General features: G+C 47.7%; 1 protein-coding gene across 2 annotated transcripts in view; it reads right to left on the reverse strand.

Annotated features, from left to right (window-relative positions):
- Positions 1-1,770: 1,770 nt before the first annotated feature.
- RASSF4 (Ras association domain family member 4) overlaps positions 1,771-22,932 on the reverse strand; it is a 38,338-nt gene continuing 17,176 nt past the window's right edge. For both annotated transcript variants that reach the window (XM_037127455.2, XM_037127456.2), the window contains 8 exons: positions 19,845-19,987; positions 18,570-18,664; positions 17,717-17,874; positions 13,825-13,926; positions 13,474-13,525; positions 12,747-12,868; positions 11,830-11,927; positions 1,771-10,555 (listed from right to left, as the gene is read on the reverse strand). In XM_037127455.2, coding sequence (XP_036983350.2) covers positions 10,495-10,555; positions 11,830-11,927; positions 12,747-12,868; positions 13,474-13,525; positions 13,825-13,926; positions 17,717-17,874; positions 18,570-18,664; positions 19,845-19,987 — 831 coding nt within the window. In that variant the 3' untranslated portion in view covers positions 1,771-10,494. The remainder of the gene's footprint in view (positions 10,556-11,829; positions 11,928-12,746; positions 12,869-13,473; positions 13,526-13,824; positions 13,927-17,716; positions 17,875-18,569; positions 18,665-19,844; positions 19,988-22,932) is intronic.

The raw sequence follows: 22,932 nt of genomic DNA on the forward strand, positions 1-22,932 counted from the left end.
CTCAAGCTGCCAGAAAACCCACTTTAGTGCTATCAGCCCCGCCCACTGGCTGAGACCCTACCCGTTGCTAGGAAATAGCCAGCGGGGCGGGCTGCCCCTAGTCAGCCTTCCAAATCTCGCCCGCAGTTACTGGGGGGAAGGGCTGCGGCCAACCACCGAAGTCAGCACGGTGACGGGGAGGGGGAAGCGATTGCTCGCAGGAGCGACCCAGCACCTCGGCAATCCTGATTGTCCCGAGGAGATAGTCTCCTGCTCCCGCCCTGCCACCTGGGGTGCCGATAAGGGGAAGAGGGGAGGGTGCGAGGACGCGAGAAGTGTGCGCGCTTTTCCAATCAGCGAGCGAGGGTCCTAGCATTGCCGACTGGGGAACTCTGGGGGCAAAATACTCATCTCGTCAATACCGGCGCGGCCTCCGTGCTGCTTTGTTTCAACCAGTCAGATTCCTCGGCACTGGCGCCCGCGGACCCAGCTGGCGCGCGCGCGCACGGGCGCCGGCCGTCGGTCACCGGTCGCGGGACAGGGTGGCTCTCCCGCAGGCCGGGCGGGGGCGTCAGCGGCCAGCGGGGGGGCGGAGGCTGGTAGTCCGCCCAGCGCGAGCACGGCGTGGGGCGCACCTACCGGCGCCGTTTGGGCCGGCGCGCAGCAAGGTGGGGACCAAAACCCGCCCGCCCGCCCGGGCCTGGCGCGCTGCCATCAGTGGTGGAGAGGCCCGCTCGCAGCCGGCGCTGGTCGGCTGGCCGGCCGGGCCCCTCTTCGATGCCTGTAAAACTTTTGCCTATTGGGTGGGGGTGCGGAGGGCGCTATTTAGTTGCAGGGCTCACGCCGTCTTGCAGCGCAATCCCTCCGCCTGTAAGACCTTTGGAAGCTCAGAAACCAGTCATAGTTGTTTTTTTCTTTTTTTTCACAAACTAGACATAGAAACTCACAGACAATGACATAGCCGTGACAAACAAAGACTGCACAGATACAGTTTCTCCTCTCACACAGGCGAACCGCGGTTCTCACATAACTTAAGCTCTTTCACTCATACCTGCCGAGCCCCACACGACGTGGACACACAAAGGGTGGGGTAGATTCGCTCATCCGCCTGGCCTGCTCCCTCGCGGGACGAAGTCAGTCTTGGCTAAGGTTGCCCCAGCAGAATTCGGGGTTAGCTGCCAACCGTTATGCTGTATGACCTGACACAGGAACCGAAGGTTGGGACCCACTCTTGCTCCGTAGGACCAGCCCGTGGAGCCACAAACACAGTCGCACACACTTTCAGCCTCAAGCACTCCGAGTTTAAACAATCCCCCCTTGAGTAAGGGGCCCAGTGGTCGAATCTGACCTAAACTCAGGACAATACCCCCCTGAGTACGGGGTCAAGTTGTGGAACCCGGTATGGATCCCACCTAAACTCAGGACAAAACCCCCCGAGAAGGGGTCGAGTGGTCGGAATGCATCCAACCCAAGGTTCCAATGAGAGGTGATCAGCCTCTTCCAGTCTCGGGACAAGTCCCCGGGGCACTCACCAAGTTTTGGCGCCTCCAATCAAACCGTAGTCCAAGATCCCTCACTTCCCGCCTGGCCGTGCGGGTCAGCGGCTGCCGCCCCAACCAGACGGGGCCTAAGAAATCTCAGGGCACGTGCACCCCCGCTTTCCCCAGTTGGTCCTGCGCCGCCTCCTGGCGTTTCCAGACGGTGACAAAAGGCCTGAATTAGTGTGAGGTCGCGATTTCCCGGTCAGGGAACCAAATGTTGTGGGAAATGAAGCGACCAAACACCGAGGGATTTTGGAGTACGAGGTTTATTTTACATGCATGGGTTCAGAGGAATCATTTCCAAATTCTGAGCAATGAACAAAGGATTCCTGGGGTTTTTATAGATTAGGGTCTTCTTGTCTACGTGGCAAGGCGGGATACAGAAGCGGAATGCGGAAGTTAGTTCTATTTACGGGGTAGAGGTTAAAGGCTCCCATTATTCAGTTCCAGGGCTCTAAGGACACAGAAGCAGGGGTGTTAATCTCAGTCCTAGCTAATGCACTGTTGTTTACTTATCCTAGACAGCCCCATCATTCTCCCCAGGGCGCCTGGGGCCTGGGCAAATAAAGGTTAAACAGAGGTTTTTCAAAGTTTCCTATATCAGAATGATCATACTCATTCTACATACCACGAAATCAAGGTTTAGAAGAAGTTTGATCAACTTTACAGTATATGGGTGGACGATCAAGGATTGGAACAGGTCTTTTCCCAGTCGCGTGATAGTCAACACTCCTCCGGTTCTCCTCGCTTGCTGGATCCTTCTCCTTAGCCAAGCTGGCCAGTACTGGGTCATCTGACCTCTCTGCTAGTACCATCATTCCCCTGCCAACTCCTCCAGTCAGTAACTTCAGATACCATCCATATGTGCTGAAGACTCCTGACCTAGTAACTCCAGTCCCACCCTGAGATACGATTATTATTGAATTCCAGATTTGTATATCCAGTTGATTACCCAGCACTGTTTGCATGTGGGATGGATACTGCAAACCTAACATACCCTTGAATGAATTTACTGTATTCACCTAACCTATTACTTCAACAGTTTTCATCCCAGCAAATAATGGTAATTCCAGCTTTTCGGTTGCATAGGCCCCAAATGATGTCATTGTTGCCTTTTCGTGCAAAACCCAAATCCAATCCATTGAAATTCTGTTGGCTTTATCTTCAAAATATGTCCAGAATCAAGCCGATTTCACCTCTACTGCGATAACCTTCAGCAAGCTGCTGTCATCTTTCAAGATTGTTGCAGTGGCTTTCTCACTGATCTCCACAGTCTACTCACAGCCCCAGAAAGATCCTCTTAAAACCCAAGTCAGAACATGACAGTAATTTTGTTCAAAACCTTTATAGGTTCCTCATGTCATTAGAACAAAAGCTCATGGCCTTAGAGTGGCACACAAAGCTATCATGGTCTGTTTCTTGTTCCTTGTGTCTGCAGTGCCAAGAACAGTGCTCAGCAGGTAGCAGGCACTCAGCAAGTATTTGTTGAATGAAAACATTTATAAGATACTTCATTGTTTACAAAGTGTTTTTACATCTATTCTCTTGTCATTCATCTTTGTTATAATCTCACAATGCAGGAATCATATTTTTCTTACAGACCAGTAAAAGGAGGCTGAGAGAGGGAGACTTGCCTGAGGTAGTACTGCTAGTTGATGGTAGAAGCCAGATTAGCTCCACCTGGGGTTTTCTGCTTTCCAAGTGGGAAAGCATGAAACTGATTAAGGCCTAGACAAGGCATATCAACTCTATAATCCAGATAATAGCTAGACTGATTAAATGATACTGCAAAGATTAAATGAGGTACTGTAAGTGACTTAGCACAGTGCATAACATAAATAAGAGGCACTGCTGTTACTTTTATTAAATTATTATTAGAAGTGTTGATACTGGTAGTTGGAGGGAGTGGAGTAGTGGGCAATGGTCAGAGACAGCTTAGGATAAGTTGTGTGGATCCTAAGAAAGAAGTTACCTACCGACAAGCGTTCAAGTCAGCTAACTGGGCTCAAATTTGAAAGCAGGCCTAGCAGCCCTTTCTAAACAGGGGCCTTTCATGCAAGCCATACTTCAGAGAGAAGCCTGCCCTGAACTGCCTGCCTGCATTGTATTCCTGACTTCTGAGCCAGCCCTTATATGGGAGTTGCTGGAATTGTATTTCAACCAATAGGACTGAGGCCTTTCCTTAATCCAATCAGAGCTGTGTAGCTCTATTCCTCCTCCCCCATCGATATCTTCACTGACAAATTATAGCAGTTCCATTTTGATCAATCAAGACAATGCTTTTTAGACCAATCAAACTACAAGGAATTAAAGTCCTCATTTGCATGAGGACAGACCAATCAGGGACCAGAGGTGGAGACTTCTATTTAAATAAGTCAGCTCCCCGCTGGCTGGGGAACACAGTGCTCCTTTCCACTGAAGACAGAGGCCTTGTTTCTTCTACTGGTGTGAAGAAACACTGAAAAAGTCTTGCTGTGGCAGCAGAAGGGAGCAGAGCAGAGCTCTCTAACCCCAGGGCTACCTTGCAGCTGAGTTGTTCCATAGCTATGCTGCTTCATGATTGAGCTATAACAACATTGAGCTGTTGGCACTGAAAAAAGTGGCACCATCACTTGACAGTTTCAAGAACAAAAGTGACCTGCTTGGGTGCTTTGTTCTATGTACATTAAAATATGGTAAAATATACTAAAAAACATTTAGTTAGTAAGACAGGCATTAATTAAAACTTAACTCTTTTCATGACCTATATAAAGGTGGATTATGCCTTTTTCCTGTACCTGAAAACAACTGGGCCCACTATAGAAGGTCCAGAGATGTGTAGATTAGAGAAGTAGAGAAATGGGTAAAGAAACAAATTTTAAAAAGGAGAGTGATGAAAATAATGAAATAAAGGTGTGTGAGTAGCCAAAAGTGGACAGAGTAGGAGGTAGGCATGGAGAGACACAAGAGACAGAAAAGGACACGGGGTGGGAAGGAGTGGGAAGATTACAGAGAAAAAGGAGAGGGAGAAAACAGGCAGGGTTTTTTATACCTTCTATTTATTAGTAAATAATAGTCAATACCGAATGTTTATTTTATGTCAGGCACTGTTTGAAGCACTTGTAGTTTCTCATTCCTCAGAAATATTCCTGTGGTATGGTTCCTGAGCATACGCTGTATCCTTCTTGGATTTTACATCTTTGCTTATTGCTGTGTGACTTTCAGCGCCTCCTAGTGAGTGTCAACTCATTCCACTAATGTTGACTTTATGTGTGGATAGCATTGATTGGCCAACTGCATATGAGTAGACACAAAGATATCATGTCCCTTAGGAAAGCTTTGAATCACTGTTTCTGCCATCACCCTGTTCTTTCCTTCTGCCTTGAGAATACTGTTTCCCAAGTAGGGGCTGCTCCTTCAGTCTAGGGCCCAAGAGAGAAGACACATGGAGTAGAGATACGTATGACTACCTGTAGTCACCTATAGCCAATTGTAACATGGAAATGCTCTAGTTCAGGAGTGTCAAACTCATTTGTACCAGGGGCCACATCAGCCTCACATTTGACTCCAAAAGGCCAAATGTAATTTTAAGACTGTATAAATGTAACCACTCCTTAACTAGGGGCTGCTCCTGGATAGAAACAAAGCGCTGGTCAGATAAAACAAGGTGGAGGGCAGGTTTTGGCCTGTGGGCCTTGTGTTTGCCACCTGTGCTCTAGTTGTAGTCACTGAGATTTTTGGTGTTATTTATTCCTGCAGCAAAGCTGACTGATATAACTCCCACAACTATTAAGAGATAGGAAGTTATTATCCTCATTTTACAGATGAGAAAATGGAAGCTTGTAACTTGCCTAAGGTCCCACACTCATATGGCATAGCCAGGTTTTACTTTTAACTTCTACCTAATAGTACCTCATAAATAGGGTTCCAGGTTACTTTTAAACAAATTAAATTATTAAAAATGGGCACACGTTTACAAAACACACAGACAATGGGGGAGAGAACGGAAGGGATGGATGGTCAGGGCAGCAAAGACAGGTTATGCTACCACCTCCTCCTAACTGCAAATCCGTCTAGGGAAACTGGACTGAGACCAGACACCTTGATGACTGGTGCTCCTCTGGAAACAGTACCCAGCAGTGTGTCGCTTAGTCCTGTCGTATTTTAATGACTCATTCGATGAAGAGGCTTCCGGGATGAGAAAAAACCTGGTAAGAAACTTTCCTTTTACTATGGTTTCATTCTCTGCATCCCCACTCCTTTGCATGGACACACATGTGCGCACACATACACACAGAAACACTTGTTCAAATGGGTGCTCTGCTGCCTTGGGTCTTCATTTGGAAACAATGCAAAGGATGCTAGTCACATGTGTGGCCCAAATGCAGTAACAAGAGTAGCTCATTTACCATGAAAACACCCTTACAATGGTTCTGTCCACCAAGCCTGAGGCTTTGCTTTTTGTTTCCTCTGAGTTGTCTGGGAAAGGAAATTCTTGAACTGTCTAGGTTTGCAGAAAACATCTCAGAAGTCCAGCCAGGTGGAAGCAGAGCCCCACCCTGTGAACTGTGAGTCCAGGAACAGGTCAGCAGTTGGCTTGCTCCCAAACAACTTTGGCTTGTGGGGTCTAAATATGGTGTGTGCTTTCAGCTGTTTGTACACTTGGAACAGGTTGGTTTTGACTGCATCTCCTGCCTGAACATGGTGGGGGTGAGAGGAGGCTGCTTCCCACCAGGACACCTGCCAAGGATATCCTGCTCCTACTTTGCAACTGCAGGCCACCTATGTTCCTGCCCGCACAGGGCATATTGTGGCTTGCTGGGTCCTCCACAAATCACCTGGTAAGACTAGATAATCCCTGTGCTTTATTTCCTGAGACTAGGGGGCCAGGTGTTCCTGGGTGAAGGGCTCTTTTGACAGTGGGGGGTCTTTAATCCATTTTCTGGTTAACATCCCAGGCAAGGTAGCATGTGGTTGCCACCATGGGAAAAACAAGGTGTTTTTGTCTTCTATTCGTTCTGGCCAAACCACCCTGTTCTTCCTGAGTCCAATTTTTCTTTTGCAATCATGTTGATTTCATCATGTGTTAATTATTTTTTTCTGGTGCCTAAGCTCTGGCCTGGGAAGACAGTCCTATTTTAGGAGAGGACATGGTCTCAAAGGAATCTTTACTTTATCTTGGGTACATTTATTACCTGAGATACTAGTTAGTAAAGGAGCATCTGAGAAATACTGTATAATCTGTGGAGAGAGGAACCTGGAGCTCCCATAGAACCTTGTGGAGAAAAGTTTGAAACTGGTATCATAGTGAGCTGAATTAAGCAGATTTTCAAATTCCCTCTGAGAACAATTACAACATTGATAAAAAGGATTGGTAGACCCCAAGGTTATGGTAGAAGTGGACATTTCCCCTTTCCTGTACATCTTCCCTTTTCTTGTGCTAGTGAGTTTCTTAGCTATGATATTCAGATGTTTTGAGTCATCCAAATTAGAAAAAAGAAAGTAAAACTGTCACTGTTTGCAGATTACATGATAATGTACCTAGAAAATTCTATAGACTTCACCAAAAACTATTTGACCTAATAAGTGAATTTGGCAAAACAGCAGGATACAAAGTCAATATTCAGAAATCAAAGGCATTTTTGTATACCAACAATGAAATCAGGAAAAAAATCCCATTTGCTATAGCAACAAGAAAAACAAAGTACCTAGGAATAAACTTAACCAAGGAGGTCAAAGACCTGTACTCAGAAAACTATACAACACTGAAGAAAGAAATTCAGGAAGACACAAACAAATGGAAGCACATACCATGTTCATGGACTGGAGGAATTAACATCACCAAAATGTCCACACTACCTAAGTAATTTATAGTTTCAACATAATCCCTATCAAAATACCAATGACATATACAGACATTTCTCCAAGGAGGTCATACAGAGGGCCCAGAGACCTATGAAAGGATGCTCAGCATCATGAGCCATCAGAGAAATGCAAGTTAAAACCATAATGAGACACAACTTCATACCAATCAGAATGGCCATCATAAACAAATCAACAAGTAATAAGTGCTGCCAAGGCTGTAGAGAAAAGGGAACCCTAGTGCACTGTTGGTGGGAATGCAGACTGGTGCAGCCACTGTGGAAAACAGTATAAATTTACTCAGAAAACTAAAAATGGAACTGCCATTCCACTGCTGGAATGGCAATTCCACTGCTGAAATTATAACCTAAGAACACTGAAACACCAATTCCAAAGAACCTATGCACTCAATATTCATAGCAGCACAATTTACAATAGCCAAGTGCTGGAAGCAACCTAAGTGCCCATCAGTAAATGAGGGGATCAAAACACTGTGGTACATGTACACGATGGAATTCTATGCAGCAGAAAGGAGCTCCTACCCTTTGCAACAACATGGATGGAACTGGAGAGCATTACGCTAAGTGAAGTTAGACAGGCGGTGAAAGATAATTACCATATGATCTCACCTATAAGTGGAACCTAATCAATAAAACAAACAAGCAAGCAGAATGTAACCAGAGACATTGAAATAATGAACACACTGACAGTAACCAGAGGGAGGGGGGAAGGAGATAATGGGAGAAAGAAGCGAAAGAGTCGTCAAGCAACATGTGTAATGGACCCAATGACAAAGCCAAAGTGGGGGGAGGATGGAGGGTGGGAGGTAGGGGTGGTAGGACGTGGGAAAGTGGTGGGAAAATGGAGACAACTGTAATTGAACAATAAAAAATGATTTTAAAAAGTTAACCAGTGGTGTCTATTTTAAAGTGACACTTATCTAGACAATGATTAAATAATATTGTAAAAATTGCAAAAAAAACCTTCCACCCTCACCATCACTCAAAAATAAACAACAACAAAAAAATGGTGAGTGCTCACAGAAGGGTTCCTGATTCCATAGCATCCTATGTGCCAGCCCCTGGTCTGCTTATACTGGCAGATGTCTCTTGAGCTGGAATTCTACACATAGTCTTAATTACTCAGGTTCAGCCTTAGGCCCCCTTCCAGGAACTTTCACTGGTTCTTTCCTCTACTGGTCCCTGACCCTCAGGGTGTCTTGCTGCTTCTCCTGGTGAGAACCCTGAACATGCCATGGAGTGTGGTTCTGTCTTTGTCCCTCCAGGGCTGGGCAGAGGCCTTGTACAAGGTAGTCACTCAATTACTGCTGAACAATGGATGGTAGCTATCCCGAGATTGTAAATATGGGCTGGGAAGTAAAATGACTTGGGGGGGGGGCTGCTTTCTACCCTCTTCTAAGCCTTGCCGCCATCCCACCTGAGCCCCTACCTGGAAGATTCCTGATGTTGAGAATCTGTGATTTGGAGTGTCTCTGTTGTTTACTGTCCAGGCCACCCATAGACTGCCACCAATGATTCCTCCTCCATGCCCTGTGGTTGCCTCTGTCCTCAGGTCCCACACCAATCCCCAGGATGTGCACAGAAATGAAGGAGTTAGGTCAGTGTTAAGAGCAGACTTGGGGCTCCACTCTGGCTCATCTGCCAAATTCAGCTATATATTGTGCAGGGTAGGAGTTTCAGAAATTATAGCTGGGGCTTAGGGGAGACACACATAAATGAGAAGAAAGCTTGGTCCTGACTCCTTCCATTTAGTAGAGCACACCCTTATTGAGCGCCTAGGAAACTGTGCTATCATAGGAGGCAGACAACAGAAACTGTGGCAGGGCAACCCTGTACCTCTCTGCATGCCTCTGTGACAATGAAGATGGCAGGACATATCCTACCTAGAGTTTACCCTGAACAGTGGGTCTACACAGCATGGCAGCCCCCAATCTCTGCTCTTCATGGGTGCCAGTGAGGAGACACTACTGGAAACAGAGATGGAATCCCACCCATATTGGAAGCTATTGTGATTCTTCCCCTTTATGTATGCTATCTACAGGCCACAATGGAAAAAGAATTTGGTCTTCAGCTTGCTGACAAATACATGACTAATGTAATCTGCTGCATAATTTTGCAAAGGACTTCTTATTTGGTTTAGAAATTTTCCATCAGCTGACAAACCCAAATTGTTCAGTATACAGACCCAGGGAATTCAAAGCCATTTCTCTTCAAACTGACATTTCTCCTTATTGCACCCCTTTGACAGGAAGTACTGAGAGCAGAGGGACACAGCCTAGAGAGGGGCAGTGGACATAAGGAGTGATCACTGCCTTCTTGAGCTGCTGCCAGGCAGCTGCTGGACCCTGGACTATTGCCCAAATGGGATGTCATATTTTTAATACTACATGGGCCACCTCCTCCATGTGATCAAATTGGCATGTTTTTTTTGCAGTGAGTTCCTTATAAGAATTCCTTCAGGAATGGCTGAAGAAGTTGTTAGTGCTGCAGAGAGAAGACACAATACTTATGGTCTTATTCCTTGTCTGGCCTCCACCTCTGAGGTGCTGGGCTGTGTGAGGCTCATGGGTGATATCAGATGCTTGGAGGCCATGGTGAAGTGATGGCTGGGAGCAGGGCATATTCCATACCTGCAGGCAGCCTGTTTTTCCCAGCAGAAGTCATGTATGGCAGCATGAAGTGAAGACAGACAGGGATCTCATGGTTCATCTGGCCCATGAGGACATGGACCATGGCCCTGAGGGAGTTCTGAGGCAGAAACCAGGAAAACAGATGGAGCCCACCCTCCAGGGGCTTGGGTAGGTTACTGCTCTCCTAATCAGGAGTGGTGGGGTGTGAACAGAGCTACTCATGTTATCCAGCCACATAATGTGGCTGGTGCCAGAGTCAGGGCTGTTTGCTGCCAGTTCCTGCTGCTCATGCCTGTGTCTGGGTCCTGTAAGCATTCACTGTGGAGCCAAGAGCCAGGAATATGAGACTTATGGGACTTAGGCAGATGGGCAGGTGGAAGCATAGGTGCTGGATTCCTCAGGTGGTGGCTGTCAATCAGGGCCTGGTCACTGGCACTCAGTATACACTGGCTGCTGGCCTTGGAAGAGGGAGGCGATGGCTGTCTACTTGGCCTCTACCAGCTGCTCCAGGTGCTGCAGCATCGTCAGACGCAGGGCTTGGAACCTGAAGGGAGACATAGCCAAGTGGACTCACTGACACTGTATGGGATGTGGTGTGGGGGTGGGAAGCAGAGCAAGGGAGCCACAGATGCTTGGGCTGGGAGACATAGGGTTCCCAATTGGCTGGTTAGTGTTACCAACTGTCTTCTAGCAAGGAAAGAGCCAGGCCCACACCCTGTGGGACCACTGGCTGCCAGAGGCAGTTGAACAGGCCTTCAGACAGTGCCAAGCTTCAAAGATGAATGCTGCCATTTCTATTCCAAATACTGCCCAGTATGGACAGGAGCATGCTGGAGTGGACAGGGCACAGATCCAAGGTGAGAAGCCCTGGATTCAAGCCTGAGCTTTGGAATAACTTGTGCTTCAAGCCTCCTCACCTTGGGCCTCTGTTTTCTCTCTGTACCCTGAATGGACTAGCCAGGTTTCCAGTGACAATGCAAAATTCTAGTGACACTGCTGACTGCATTACACAATGTTCCCTCTTATTGGGATCTGTGCTGATGGCCTGCATGGGGCCCAACTGCATAGGTCACTCAGACAGATGCCAGAATCCAAGCCAGTCCTCAACTTTGGGCCCTAGCAATGAGCAGCCTCCTTCCTTCTCTTCCTAAGAGGAACTCTGATCCTATACATGGCTGAGCACCTCCCATGTGTCCTTTCCATGCTTCACCATGCAGAGGGAGAGACAAGTCATTGGGACGTGTAACCTGGCTAACCTCACACAGCTGGGCCCTGATCTAGTTTCTACAGGAGCTGGCAGGTGACATCTGCTCACCTTTCTATTGAACTGTTTTGCACCTGAAAATCTCATGATACAGGGAGTTCCAACAACCACTCCTTTGTGGCCAGCTCAGATTCCCACTGGTATGAAAGGCCCAGACTAGGCTGAATGTGCACTGCACACTTCCTCTCTTCATTGCTCCTCCAGAGCTGTATCACCAGCAGAACTCACAACCTGGTCCAGTGCCCACCCATGCTCCTGTCTGACTGTCCTGTCTAGTTTTCAGGAAACTGTGTCCCTCCAGTGTTGTAAGGTGGTGAGGCTGGGTGGGTGGTCTGGGCTGCATCCTGCCATTTTGGATTTTGGCATACTAGGTATCAATACCAGGGGCCAGAGGGCCATGCTGGAAGCCTGGGTAAGCAGGCCCTTGCACTGTGTGAGGGCATCTGACACATCTGAAGGAGAGAGAGTGCTCCCAGCCCTGGCCCTGGCTGCTCTACCCTGTAGACCTGCCCCGATCATCAGGACCCACGACTGGTCCTTTAAGTGCTGCTTACTTCATGGTCAGTTTGATTATTTCTCTTTGCTCCTCTTCTTTTAATTTTTCAACAAAACTGTCCAGCACCGGCATTTCAAACTTAATGTACTGAGCAACCTAGAAAATCAAAGAACATTTTATTGTGCTTTAAATTACAAGCCAAAAACATGTTTCTTTTCCCCACGGTTTCTACAGTGGCTGACTGAGCAACATCTTATATTTGTGGAAATTAGCTGCCTCTCTCCCAATTATCACCAACATTGCTCCTTTTGTCCCAGGATGGAACGATGGGCCCATTCTTTCCTCAAAGGCAACAATTATCCCTGGGAGGAAAGATTAAGCTAAATATTAGGGGAAACATTAAACAGCAATCAGAGGCACACTGGGTGCTCTCTTGGGTGAAGGTGGGGAATGGTGGGGACACCACTTCTAATAATAGAATGAAAATGTACTGGACTGTGGGACACAGGGTCACTGGCCCTTCTCCTTGTGGTCCAAACCTTATAAGCTTTTTCTTGTCAGGTGAGTTTGGAAATGTGCTCAATATCTGTGTATGAGGACTCAGGCTGTGATGAGACTTAGATGTCTGGTTCACTTCTGCAGGCCCTGGTTGAGCCCTAGTTAAGAAACCCTTCTGTGGGTCTTTAATGAAATGACAACAGGACACACTGCAACAAAGCACAGGCAAGGTTTCCTAGAGCCCAATTTCTTTTTCCTCCAAGCCAGCTGTTGGAGCTGGTAGTGGCTTGCAGGTACAGGGAGGGCTGGAGCCATCATTGCACCTGGCTTGGGGTCCTTTTGGACAGCCATGTGGTCCCTGGAGACAATGTCCAAGAGGGCTGTGGCCAAGGTCACCTTTGGAGATCCTGAGAGTCCCCATGCCGTCAAGCCCTTCTATCTCAGCAGCAGGCCTCCCAAACCTCAGGCCCCACTCACATCATGGGGAACTTCCTCTCCCAAGTCGGCTTCCATCAGAAATATCCTGGCAATTTTCTCACATGGCCCATGCAGGATTCTGGAAATTAGTGGGTACTCACAGTCTTTTAATTTTGTCCGCTCTGAAAAAAAGGTGATTTAGAAAATTCATGGGGCATTATTGCCTCTCTTTGTTCCAGGAAAGTCACATGATGGAAGACAGATGTTCAGGGGACCTAGGGAATCTGTTCCAGACCTGCTGAGAACATTGCCCTGAATGATGTGTGATCATGTCATTCAGCAAAGGCCCAATGGAAAGGAACAGTCTCCAAGGGAGTGGGAGAGAGCAGACACCAGGGCACTGGGCCACTCAGTTGCCATACTGTGCTATACAAGTGCTACACAGAGGAATGTACAGGATCTGAAATGGCACTTCTCAGTGGGTGCAGGGCTGCAGCTCCATCTTGCAGAACCCAATACCGCCCAAACCTCCCAAATGAGTGAGGGTGGAGATGGTAGTTTCCTGTGTGGTTGTGGTGGGACTCCGAAAGGAATGTTGAGTGTGCCTTGGTTTAGTCTGGGGAGAGGCATTCATGGTGGAGGCACAGTGGGTTCCAAGGCCAGGAGGGCAGTTGCCTGGTGCCTGCCACACAAGCCAGAACAGCCCTCAGAGAAGGAACATGATCAGTGAGACTGTCTAATACACAATCTTTTGTTTTTATGATCTGGGGCAAAGGCAGACACTTACCCCCGGACTCACGAACAATGTAGAGGGCAAACTCACTGGGGCTATTTTTCACCTATACCAGCAGAGATAGAAAGTCAGACCACATTTTTCAAGACAAGAAACAGAAAGGGACCCCTAGAAATAACCACACACCCAGTGCCACTCATACAAATCTCCAAGACCACCCTACACCTACCTATCTCTGCTTCAAATCCCAGAGTGTAGATCAGCAGAGAGAACCTTCCTAGACTTTCTACCCTTGGGGCACAGGGTAGAAAACTTTTCCCAGCCTTCACCAACCCTCTGACACAACAACAACAAAAGCTGGTAAACCACCACCACAAGGAAAAGGCCATGCATGGCTGGACTTACTCGGAACTTGTTCAGCAGCAGGGTGAGCACCTTTAGGGTAGTCATGGTGCTGTTGACCCTCACATTGGTCACGGACCCATACGCAGGAGTAAATATGGAGGTCTGTACAGGGAGTGGGGAAAGTTCAAGGAAGGGCCAAAAGGGACACAGGGCTGACATCACTCAGGGTTGGGGCACACTGTCAGTGAGATGCTGCTGAGGAAAGTGGAGCAGCAGGTGAGCTGGGGCTCTGGGAAGATCGGTGCTCATTCTTTCACACAGATCCACTGAAAAGTTGTGTCTGTACCTGGGCACACCCAGGGAAACTGTAACAGTCTGTGTCTTACTGAGAAAGATGTCTGCAAAGCTGTAAGGGCCAACTGTCTGATCCTAAGAATCACAAAAGGTAGGGGAAACCAGTCTCTCCCTCACTCTATCCATCAATTTACCAAGTGTTTGTCAATTCTAAGGCAGAAAGTCCTCCAATCTGTCCACTCCTCTCCATTCTCCCAGAGGTGCCTGAGTAAAGGCTTTCAGTTCATACTGCATCAGCTTCCCAACTTTTTGCCTTTTAGACTAAGCTCTTTCCATCTATTCCCCACACTGCTGCCCAAAGGAATAACTTTTTGAAAACCTTGCTACTCAAAAGTGTGTTTTAAACCAGCTGCATCAGTGTCCAGCCTCAGGCCCCATGAAGCAGAATATGAATTTTAAGTAGAAAGACAGGTGATGTTATGTAAAGTATAATCTGAAAAACACTGCCTTAAATAATAGTTCTAGGTACAAGTACTGAAGGCTTCCCACTGCCTGCACAATGCCACCTGCAGCTCCTGTCACTGTCACATACATGTGACATGATGATTCTCTCCCAAGCACCTGATGCTCCAGCCACATGGCTTTGGCACAGTTTGAGGGCCCTTTGTATACTTAACAGGGACTGCCTTTGCCTATGAGACATCTCATATGAAGCCAGCCAGGGCTCAATAAGTCTTCAACGGACAATAGCTAGGTAGTAAACCTACTAAGCACTTTACCTATAATCTTTGATTTAATCTTCATAATACCCCTTTGAAGTACCTGTCACTTGTCCCTTTTTCTTAGAGAGGACATGGAGGCCTGGAAAGGTTAAGTAGCTTGTTGGAGTCACCCATCTAGGAAGGGAGAGTCACCTGAAGCCCCCTGTGCTTTAATCTCCTGGCACTAGGACCTCCCTGTGTGTCTGACTCTCTTGTGGGTAAGCTCCTCCTCACTTTCCAAAACCAAGTTAAAATTTGCACATCCTGCTGTTTGGCCCTAGCTCAGCTTTCCTCAGGTTGTAACTGAGACTTAGGGTGTATGAGGGACTTGCCCTGTGTCCCCAGATGGTCCCCAAGTACTAGAGTCAGACTTAATCCTGGACCTGCCTTCTCTGCAGTTAAGATGAAGAATAACTCTGGGTTATACACAAAGCCAGACTAGGCCTTCAGTTCCCAATAAATATGGAATAGAAGAGGTGGGCCATTTCAAGGAGAAGGAAAGTTCTTGTCAACAAGACATTTCTCGTGTTTCTTCTTCCTGAAGCCTTTCTCAAGATGACACCAACCAGCTGCAAGTGGGGAGAAGGACCCTGGGCTGCTTTCCCATCTCTAACCATAATGCTTTCTCTCCAGTTGAGCACATTGGAATATGACAGGACAGGGCAAAGCAGGGGGAAGTGTACCATGCTTTACCCAGTCTGGAAATCAGATCAACATTACTGTGCATCAGAACAGCTTTGGAAAATGATTCAGTGAAGCAATAATACACAGTCCTAAAAAACAAAACCTGGAATAACAACTTCAAGAAATCAATTCTAGGAATTAAAAAAATTTTGTTGCCTGTGGCTCAAACAATTTGTCATCTAATTTCTAAGAGCACTAATTCTGAATGGATCTAGGACAAAGTAAGAAAGAGGGCTTTGCATGTGTTTCTATTTGGAGTCCTTTTCTTACCCAAAAGTTGTGAATCAACTGTCCAACTTGCCTAAGATACTAGTTTATGTCCTGGAAGATAGTCAATTTGTCTGGAAGAACAGATGCACATTCCACAGGTAAACCTGCTACTAGGAGAGAAATCTGCCCTGACTGGTTACAGGACAGTGTGTCCAGTTCTAGGCTGGCTGTCTGGGGAACCTTTCTTGGCAGTGGCTCCACCGGACATGGAAGGCTGTTATGAGAGCCTGCTATTCGTTTCTGTTCATTTGAAAGGCTATAGACTGCTCATACATCTCCATATCCCTGTGACATTTGAAATCACTAAAATAAGGTTTAATGAGTGAGACAAACCTCTTAGAGGTGAATGACTCCCTTAGAGGAGGAGTAAATGTACCAAAGATAAACCCCACTATTTGGCAGCTAGAGTTGTACAGCAAAAGATTCCTTTTTTTTAGGAATGTGAAACCAGAAAGAGCCTAAACCCATGCAAACGTTTTTTAAATTTTTGAATAATTCTTTAAAATAACTTATCTTTATGTATTCCAATAGTAAGTACTGGTGCTTACTTAATATTTTACACACTAAACCCTTTTGGAACAAGATTTATAGAAAAGCCAGATCCTTAGAAGGATTTACTACATGTGGTGCTTTTGCTAACTCAACCATTCTTCTTTTTTTAAAATTTAATTTGTTTATCTTTAGAGGGGAAGGGAAGGAGAGAGAGAGAGAGAGAAATATCAGTGCATGGTTGCCTCTCGTGGGTGCCATGGTGGGAATTGACCTGCAACCCAGGCATGTGCCCTGACTGGGAATCAAACCATGGTTGTTTGGTTCACAGGCCTGTGCTCAATCCACTGAGCTACACCAGCCAGGGCTCAACTATTCTTAATCTCTGCTTAAATTCAGTCCTGGCTCCCCCTGCACTCTTTCAGGAAATTCTGCTGTCAAAGAGTCCTGGGTTTTCCTAGACTGAACAAAGGTAACCTGTCATCACTCATTAACACTCATGGCAAACCTAGCAGGGAGCGGCTGGGAGGTCCTGATTATACCGCAGAGTCCTGTCAGTTTGCCTCCCTGAATTCCTTGTCCTGAAGTCCAGGGCACCCCAGGAGTGGCTTGAATCGATCCTGGCAGGTCAAATGTGTGCTGCTGTTCTGCAGATCTAACCTTGAATGCTCCCTCCCCTGCCCAATCCTTCTTATATGTCCAGAACGGCTGGTACAGATAAGTGCTACAGGATATGGCTCTGTTACAGGACACAGTCTCCAGGGTCTCACCCAAACTGCCACTTGTGTCATTTGTAGTGACAATCAGCCTCTCCTTATACAGTTCAGTTTGTTAATGGAATGATGTCATTTGGGGAAGGAGATCTTTTCCTGAGGTGAGTACAATATACACTCAGACAAAAGGCTCAGTACTGGGAATCAGGAGCAGTGCAACTTCTCTGGACACAACATGTGCCCCTGGACATACCTCAGCCTAGTGGGGTCAATCTGACCAGTAAAAAATGCCACTAAGGTACATGATATCACCATAAAACTGAGCTCTGATGAAAACCTCATAGGAAATTGTGTAACTAAAGATAAACCTGGCATAGACTAAAGATAGATTTGACAAAAATCCACACAACTTGTGAGAATGGATTGAGAGTGAGTCTGTGGTAAAATAAATAAATAAATAAATATATATATATGGAGAGACAGAGACCAAGAGAGAGAAAGAGAGGAGCTTTCAGGCCATGAACTGGAATATTACTTAGAAGTGACTTTGGGTAAGATATTTCTCCCCATGAGCCCTGTTTCACCACACAGGAATGACCACACCTGCACACAGGAAGGTGGTGAAGGTAAACTTTGACATAGCTTTCATGGGACCTAGGCCCAACAATTTTGCCCATGCTTGGGCTGGCTCCCTGTGCCCTAGCTTCAGGGCCCAGAGGAGAGGTAAGGCTGGGACATCACCTTGTGGTTGTAAAAGTGTCCACTGATAGAGAACCGGTGTTGCCAGATCCTCTGGGTCTCGCTGGGCGTGCAGCACCTGGGCCTCCTCTGGATCACACAGCCTGCATCACTTTTGGTATGCATCAGCTGTGGGACCTCCTTGTCCTCCTCCAGGGGCTCTGCAGTGAGAAATAATGACAGGATTGGGCCCAGGTGGAGTAATGGTGACAGAGAACTGTTGTGCTCCAGCGGTTGTGCGGTGCATGGGGCTCAGCTCCCTAGAGCCCCGTGAAAGCACCATGCTGTAGCAGATGGTAATATGAATGCTGTGCCTATGACAGAGGCAGGGTCCAGTTTGGTGATGCCCAGTTTGTAGACAGGAAAGGTGACCCCTAGGTAGGATAACCTGTGTTACCACATCACATTGCCATGACCTGTGGGCCTCTGTCTCAGGGCACCCAGGGCAGGCCTTTTGCAGCCCAGCCCTATGCTCTGAACAGGCCCCTCCCTGAGTGTGAGGGGAGGGGATGAAGAGGACAGACAAGGAGTTATGAATTCCAGAGTGTGAGGAGGGGTCCGTCCTACAGGTCTTTGAGGCCATGAGGGCTCCAGGCCCTCTGCTAACTTTCCCCTCTTTCTGTAACTCAGCATGGTGCAGGAGACTCAGGTCACTAACACACTATGTCACCTCTGCAAGCCTCTGCTTCCTTTTCTGTGAGGCTTCAGTGAGAATTCTTTGAGTTCCCCCTGAAGACAAATGAAGTCACTCTGCTACTCCTAAAAGCTGTTCTTCAGAGATGAGGACTATGAGTCAACTCCTCTCCCACCCACGGTGAGTGAGACAGGGCTCCAGGCAGCTTGTGGTTCTGCTTACCTGAGCTGTCTCTGGAACTCTCAGCCCTGTGCTCTGAGGGCTGAATGCTTGGCTTCTGGGCAGAGACCCTGCCATCCTTAAGAGGTGGTTTCTTTCTGAAAAGACATAATCATAATGCTGGCAGAGAAAAGCAGCCAAGGCCAAAGGGAAGAGTCAGCTGCCTCTCAGAGAGGACACAGGTGAGAAGCAGGACAGGTTGAGTTGAGGCTGGCATTTCACACCAAGAGAGTCAATGTAAAAGAGTAAAAGAAAAGCACAGTATTGCCACAGTGTCTTCTGGAAAAAAGAGGGGGTCCGTTCTGAAGACCTAAACAGTCTCTGCTTTGCCACACTGCATGAACACATGGTCGTAGCAGTGTGCACATGCACCTAGGCACCAAGCTGAAGCAGGCCAATTCTGCCGCCATGTGCCAAGTGGGCTCTGGTGTCCCTCAGGCCTGGGGGACAGCTGGGCAGGGACAACCTTCAGGAGGCTGGCCCCTGGGCCTCTGAGCTGGAGGAGTAGGCATGATGGGAATCAGCCCCATAGCATTAAGGAGCCAGAGAGAGTCAGACAGAGGAGCCAAATCTACACTGACAGGCCTCTGAGGTTCCTGCTGTCTATGACTGCTTTAACTTTGGAAGTGGGAAACATGTCACAAGGCTTTTTAAGAAGCCCGTGTGAATGAACTTTATTCTTTCAAGTCTGTGTTGCTCAAAATTTGATATGAGTGACTAGGAATACCTGAGAATGCACCAGGGGTGTCAATGTGCTAAGGATCCTCAGAGCAGCAACTGTATTTAAATATTTGAAGAGAAAAATGCTATTAAATATTAATAAATTTATAAAGATACATTCTGATATTAAACTAAAAGCAGAGCAGTAGGAGGCTAAATTTGTATGAATTTTTAAGGTAAACAGAAAATGGTGAGAAATGTTCATTTTATAGAGGGACCTCTCGTCCACAGTCCTCTCTTCTTGCAGACAATGTCGTTAATGTGAATATTTGAGAAACAAAACTGAAGGTGGTAGGAACCTGGAACAATCTTTAGGAGGGAAGTGATGTGGGTCATCTAGAAAGACTACCCTGCAATGTCGGCAGGTGAGGTTGCATGTGGGCAGGTAAGGCTGTGGCTGAGGCAGTCATGAGGTGACAGGGGTGAGACTGAGTGATGCTCCCATGCTTGTGCCCCATAGAGAAGTGGGCTTTGTCCACTGACAGCCCAAACAGTACACTCTGGTTGAACAGGTGTCATGGAGGCCACCCAGACACACCCTACCCAGCCCACACTCACAAGTGGTAGCTGGACTGTCCAGGCACCAATGACGCTGAGGAGTGGTACACTGGCTCCCTGTCGTCCTGTATCTGAAGCCAGATGGGCCGCCTCAGACCCCAGGCAATGTTGAGGAGCCCCTCGATGATCAGAGCTCCTTCTTCCTGTGGAAACCTACACAGGTCAGTCACCTTCCCCAGAATAAACATTCTCAGGAGTCACTGCCTACCCTCCCTCAGCCCTTTAGGACCTAGCCCTCTGGACATGGGATGCCCTGGATACTCAAGCCCCTAAACACACCAGCTCCTACTTGGGCTCCTGCCCTGGTGGAAACCCATAAACTTCTACATACTCCAACGCACAAGTCCACAGGACCAACCAAATGAAGCCTGAAGCATATTCTTCCACTAGTAGGTCCTCGCCTGGGCAAGGGAACAAATGGGGACACAGTGGCTGAGTCAGGTGTTCCACTGGAACCCAAATGCTGTATGACTGTATGTCCATGCAGGGAAGGAAATGTGGTCTAGACAAGCACAGTGTGTTAAAATCAAGGTGACACAGGGTGCCTCTCCACCCACAACTGTGTCTGGGTCAGGGTCCCATGGTCACCAGGTCCTACTGGGAACATGTTGAAGGTGCTAGATTCCATACCTACCGGAGCAGAGGTGGCAGCTCCTTAGAGCTGGGTCTCAGCCTCACCCTTCTCTCCACATTGTTCCCATTAGTGGCTGAACCCACCACCAGATTTCTAAGCTGGCTCTTTTCTGAGGGCCTGTGTTGCTTGTCTCACTACCTGAGACACGGCCTGCCCCACGTCCAACATAGGCACGCACACTCAGAATACCCATTAGCTGCCCCATTGGCCCAAGCACAGCAGCTGAGTCAGTCCTTCAATGCAGTAGCCAGAACTGCTGCACCATTGCTAAAACCCTGCAGTGTCTTTCCACCCCCTCAAAGGGAAAACAAGGTCCACCCCAAGGTCCAATGACTTCCTCCCACAAGGGCCAGTCATGTGGGTCCCTTGCTGTTTCTCTCCTGAGTGTGTCCAGCATACTTCTTCTGCAGGGACTTTGTACATGCTGTTCCTTCCACTGGGATCACACAGCTACCAACTATTCAGATCCCTACTAAATGTCCCTTCTTAGAGAAGACAATCCTGACCACTCTGCCATGGAGGCATCTGTACTTTTCTTTGTAGCTGCTATTAGTACCTGAAATGACAGCATCTATATATTGAGGATGTGATTGTTTCCCTCACTGGAAGGAAAGCTCTAGAATGGAGTTACTTCGCTCACTGCCATGTTCTGTGTGCCTAGAGCAGTCACTGGTACACAGGAGCACTGATTAGATACTTGGGAACAAGGAAACGAAGTTCTCATTTGAGAGCACTACATCTGGAAAGTAGCAAAACAAGGATGCCGCACGCGGTCCTTGGTCCCAGACCACGGTGGGCACATCTCACCTCGGAGCAGGCTTAAGTATCCTGGCCTCAGCCACCTCTAGGCTAAGCCCTGCATTGCCATGCCTGGGGAGGCTTCCTCATAGGTTTAGGCTCTGGGTTCTGCCACAACCAGCACTAGGCTAGAGTGTCTTGGAGTTGCAGGGTGCTAGTGTAATACACTGGAGAAATGCTGCTAGGGGGTGGTAGCAAATCCTAGGACTGCCCTTCACAGCAGTCTGGGCCTGAGGTGCCCAGGAGTTGTACCCAACCTGCCCCGCAACCCAGCCTTGCAGAGTGCAGAGTACACGTTTTCAGTGTCTTTCACAGGCACAAACACTTGTCCCAGGCTGGCAGCTGGGCCAGGCCACGCATACCAAGCCATTTGCCTCCGAGAGCCTTCCTGAATGCTGCTATTTTGGGCCCTCATGACAGGAACTGATGGCTATTGGACAGGTATAAAAGCTATAGGGCCTCAAACGTTGCCAGATAGCTCAGGGAGGCTTCTGCTCTGGACCATGGCACATCATCCTCACCATCTGGCTCCTGATGAAAATCTGATCCTGGACACAGGGTGACTGCTGGACCCCTACCCCTATGTGCCAAGTTTCCTGGCAGCTTCCCTTGGACTGTCCTTGCTTATCAGGTCCTCTCAGTTACAGGTAAGAGAGAGCAACTGCCTTCTTGATTTGAGATAAAACAAAAAGGCTTTGTGTATCTTCTAGGACAGTCCTCAGCCTGGGATTTGCAAGACCTCAGCATGGATTAGAGATAGAGGTGCAGTAAAAGGTAGTGACAGTAGCTGCAGGAGGCTTTATATCCTAAAGGGATTTCACATGAATTGTCTTCTCACAACACCCCTGTGAAGCAGGTATTTACAACCCTGTTTTATGGATGAGTAAGTACAGTCTTAGAGAGGTGACACTGCTAAAGGTCCTCAAATCAGGAAGTGGCAGAGTCTGGTTTTCCTTATCTTTGAAATGGGGACACTAACACCTGTTCTTTATACTTTATAGGAGTTGGGGAAACTAGACAGGTTAACTTAGAGATGGAGTTATAAGCACTGCATACAAATGTTTGCATCTGTCGCATCAGTTGTGTCAATGGTTGGCTCAAACTTCTCTGGCAAGATTTGTGTGGGAGTGCCTTCAGCCAGAGTGCCCTTAGAAGGAAAAGGGGAGGGCAGACCTACTGAGTGGGTGCTTGGCTGGTGACTGGATGGAGGCTCGCTGGGCTTGGCCTCACTGCAGCCCCTTTGCAAAGCATGAAAGCAGTCAGAGGGAGGGAATTAGGCTGACCTGGCCAATTCTCCCCAAGCTCCGGGACCACAATGCTATATTTAGGGGTGAGGAGACCCTGGGGTTCTGGTATCTTCCACAAATGTCTCTCAGTGTAAGAGAAATTAATGGCACCTTCAAAAGGTACCAGAAAAGAAAATGAATGCAGGGCTGGGGAAGGGGGTTCTGGCATTCAGTGTCCGAAGCTCCTGACTTTCAGGACAGAACAGCCTCAGGAAAGTCCTTGTGGTCAGGGTGAGTCCTCCCACCACTACTGGAGGGAAGGACACAATGTCCTACCTGGGGGCAGGGGCAGGCTAGGATGACTTATGAGTTCCCAGGGAATATGTCCGGGGCCAAGCACTCACACAGGGCCAGTGGTCTATCAAAAGCT

Source organism: Artibeus jamaicensis, unplaced genomic scaffold, assembly GCF_021234435.1.
Source record: "Artibeus jamaicensis isolate MK-2021 breed Jamaican fruit bat unplaced genomic scaffold, CSHL_Jam_final contig_468, whole genome shotgun sequence".
NCBI lineage: Eukaryota > Metazoa > Chordata > Mammalia > Chiroptera > Phyllostomidae > Artibeus > Artibeus jamaicensis.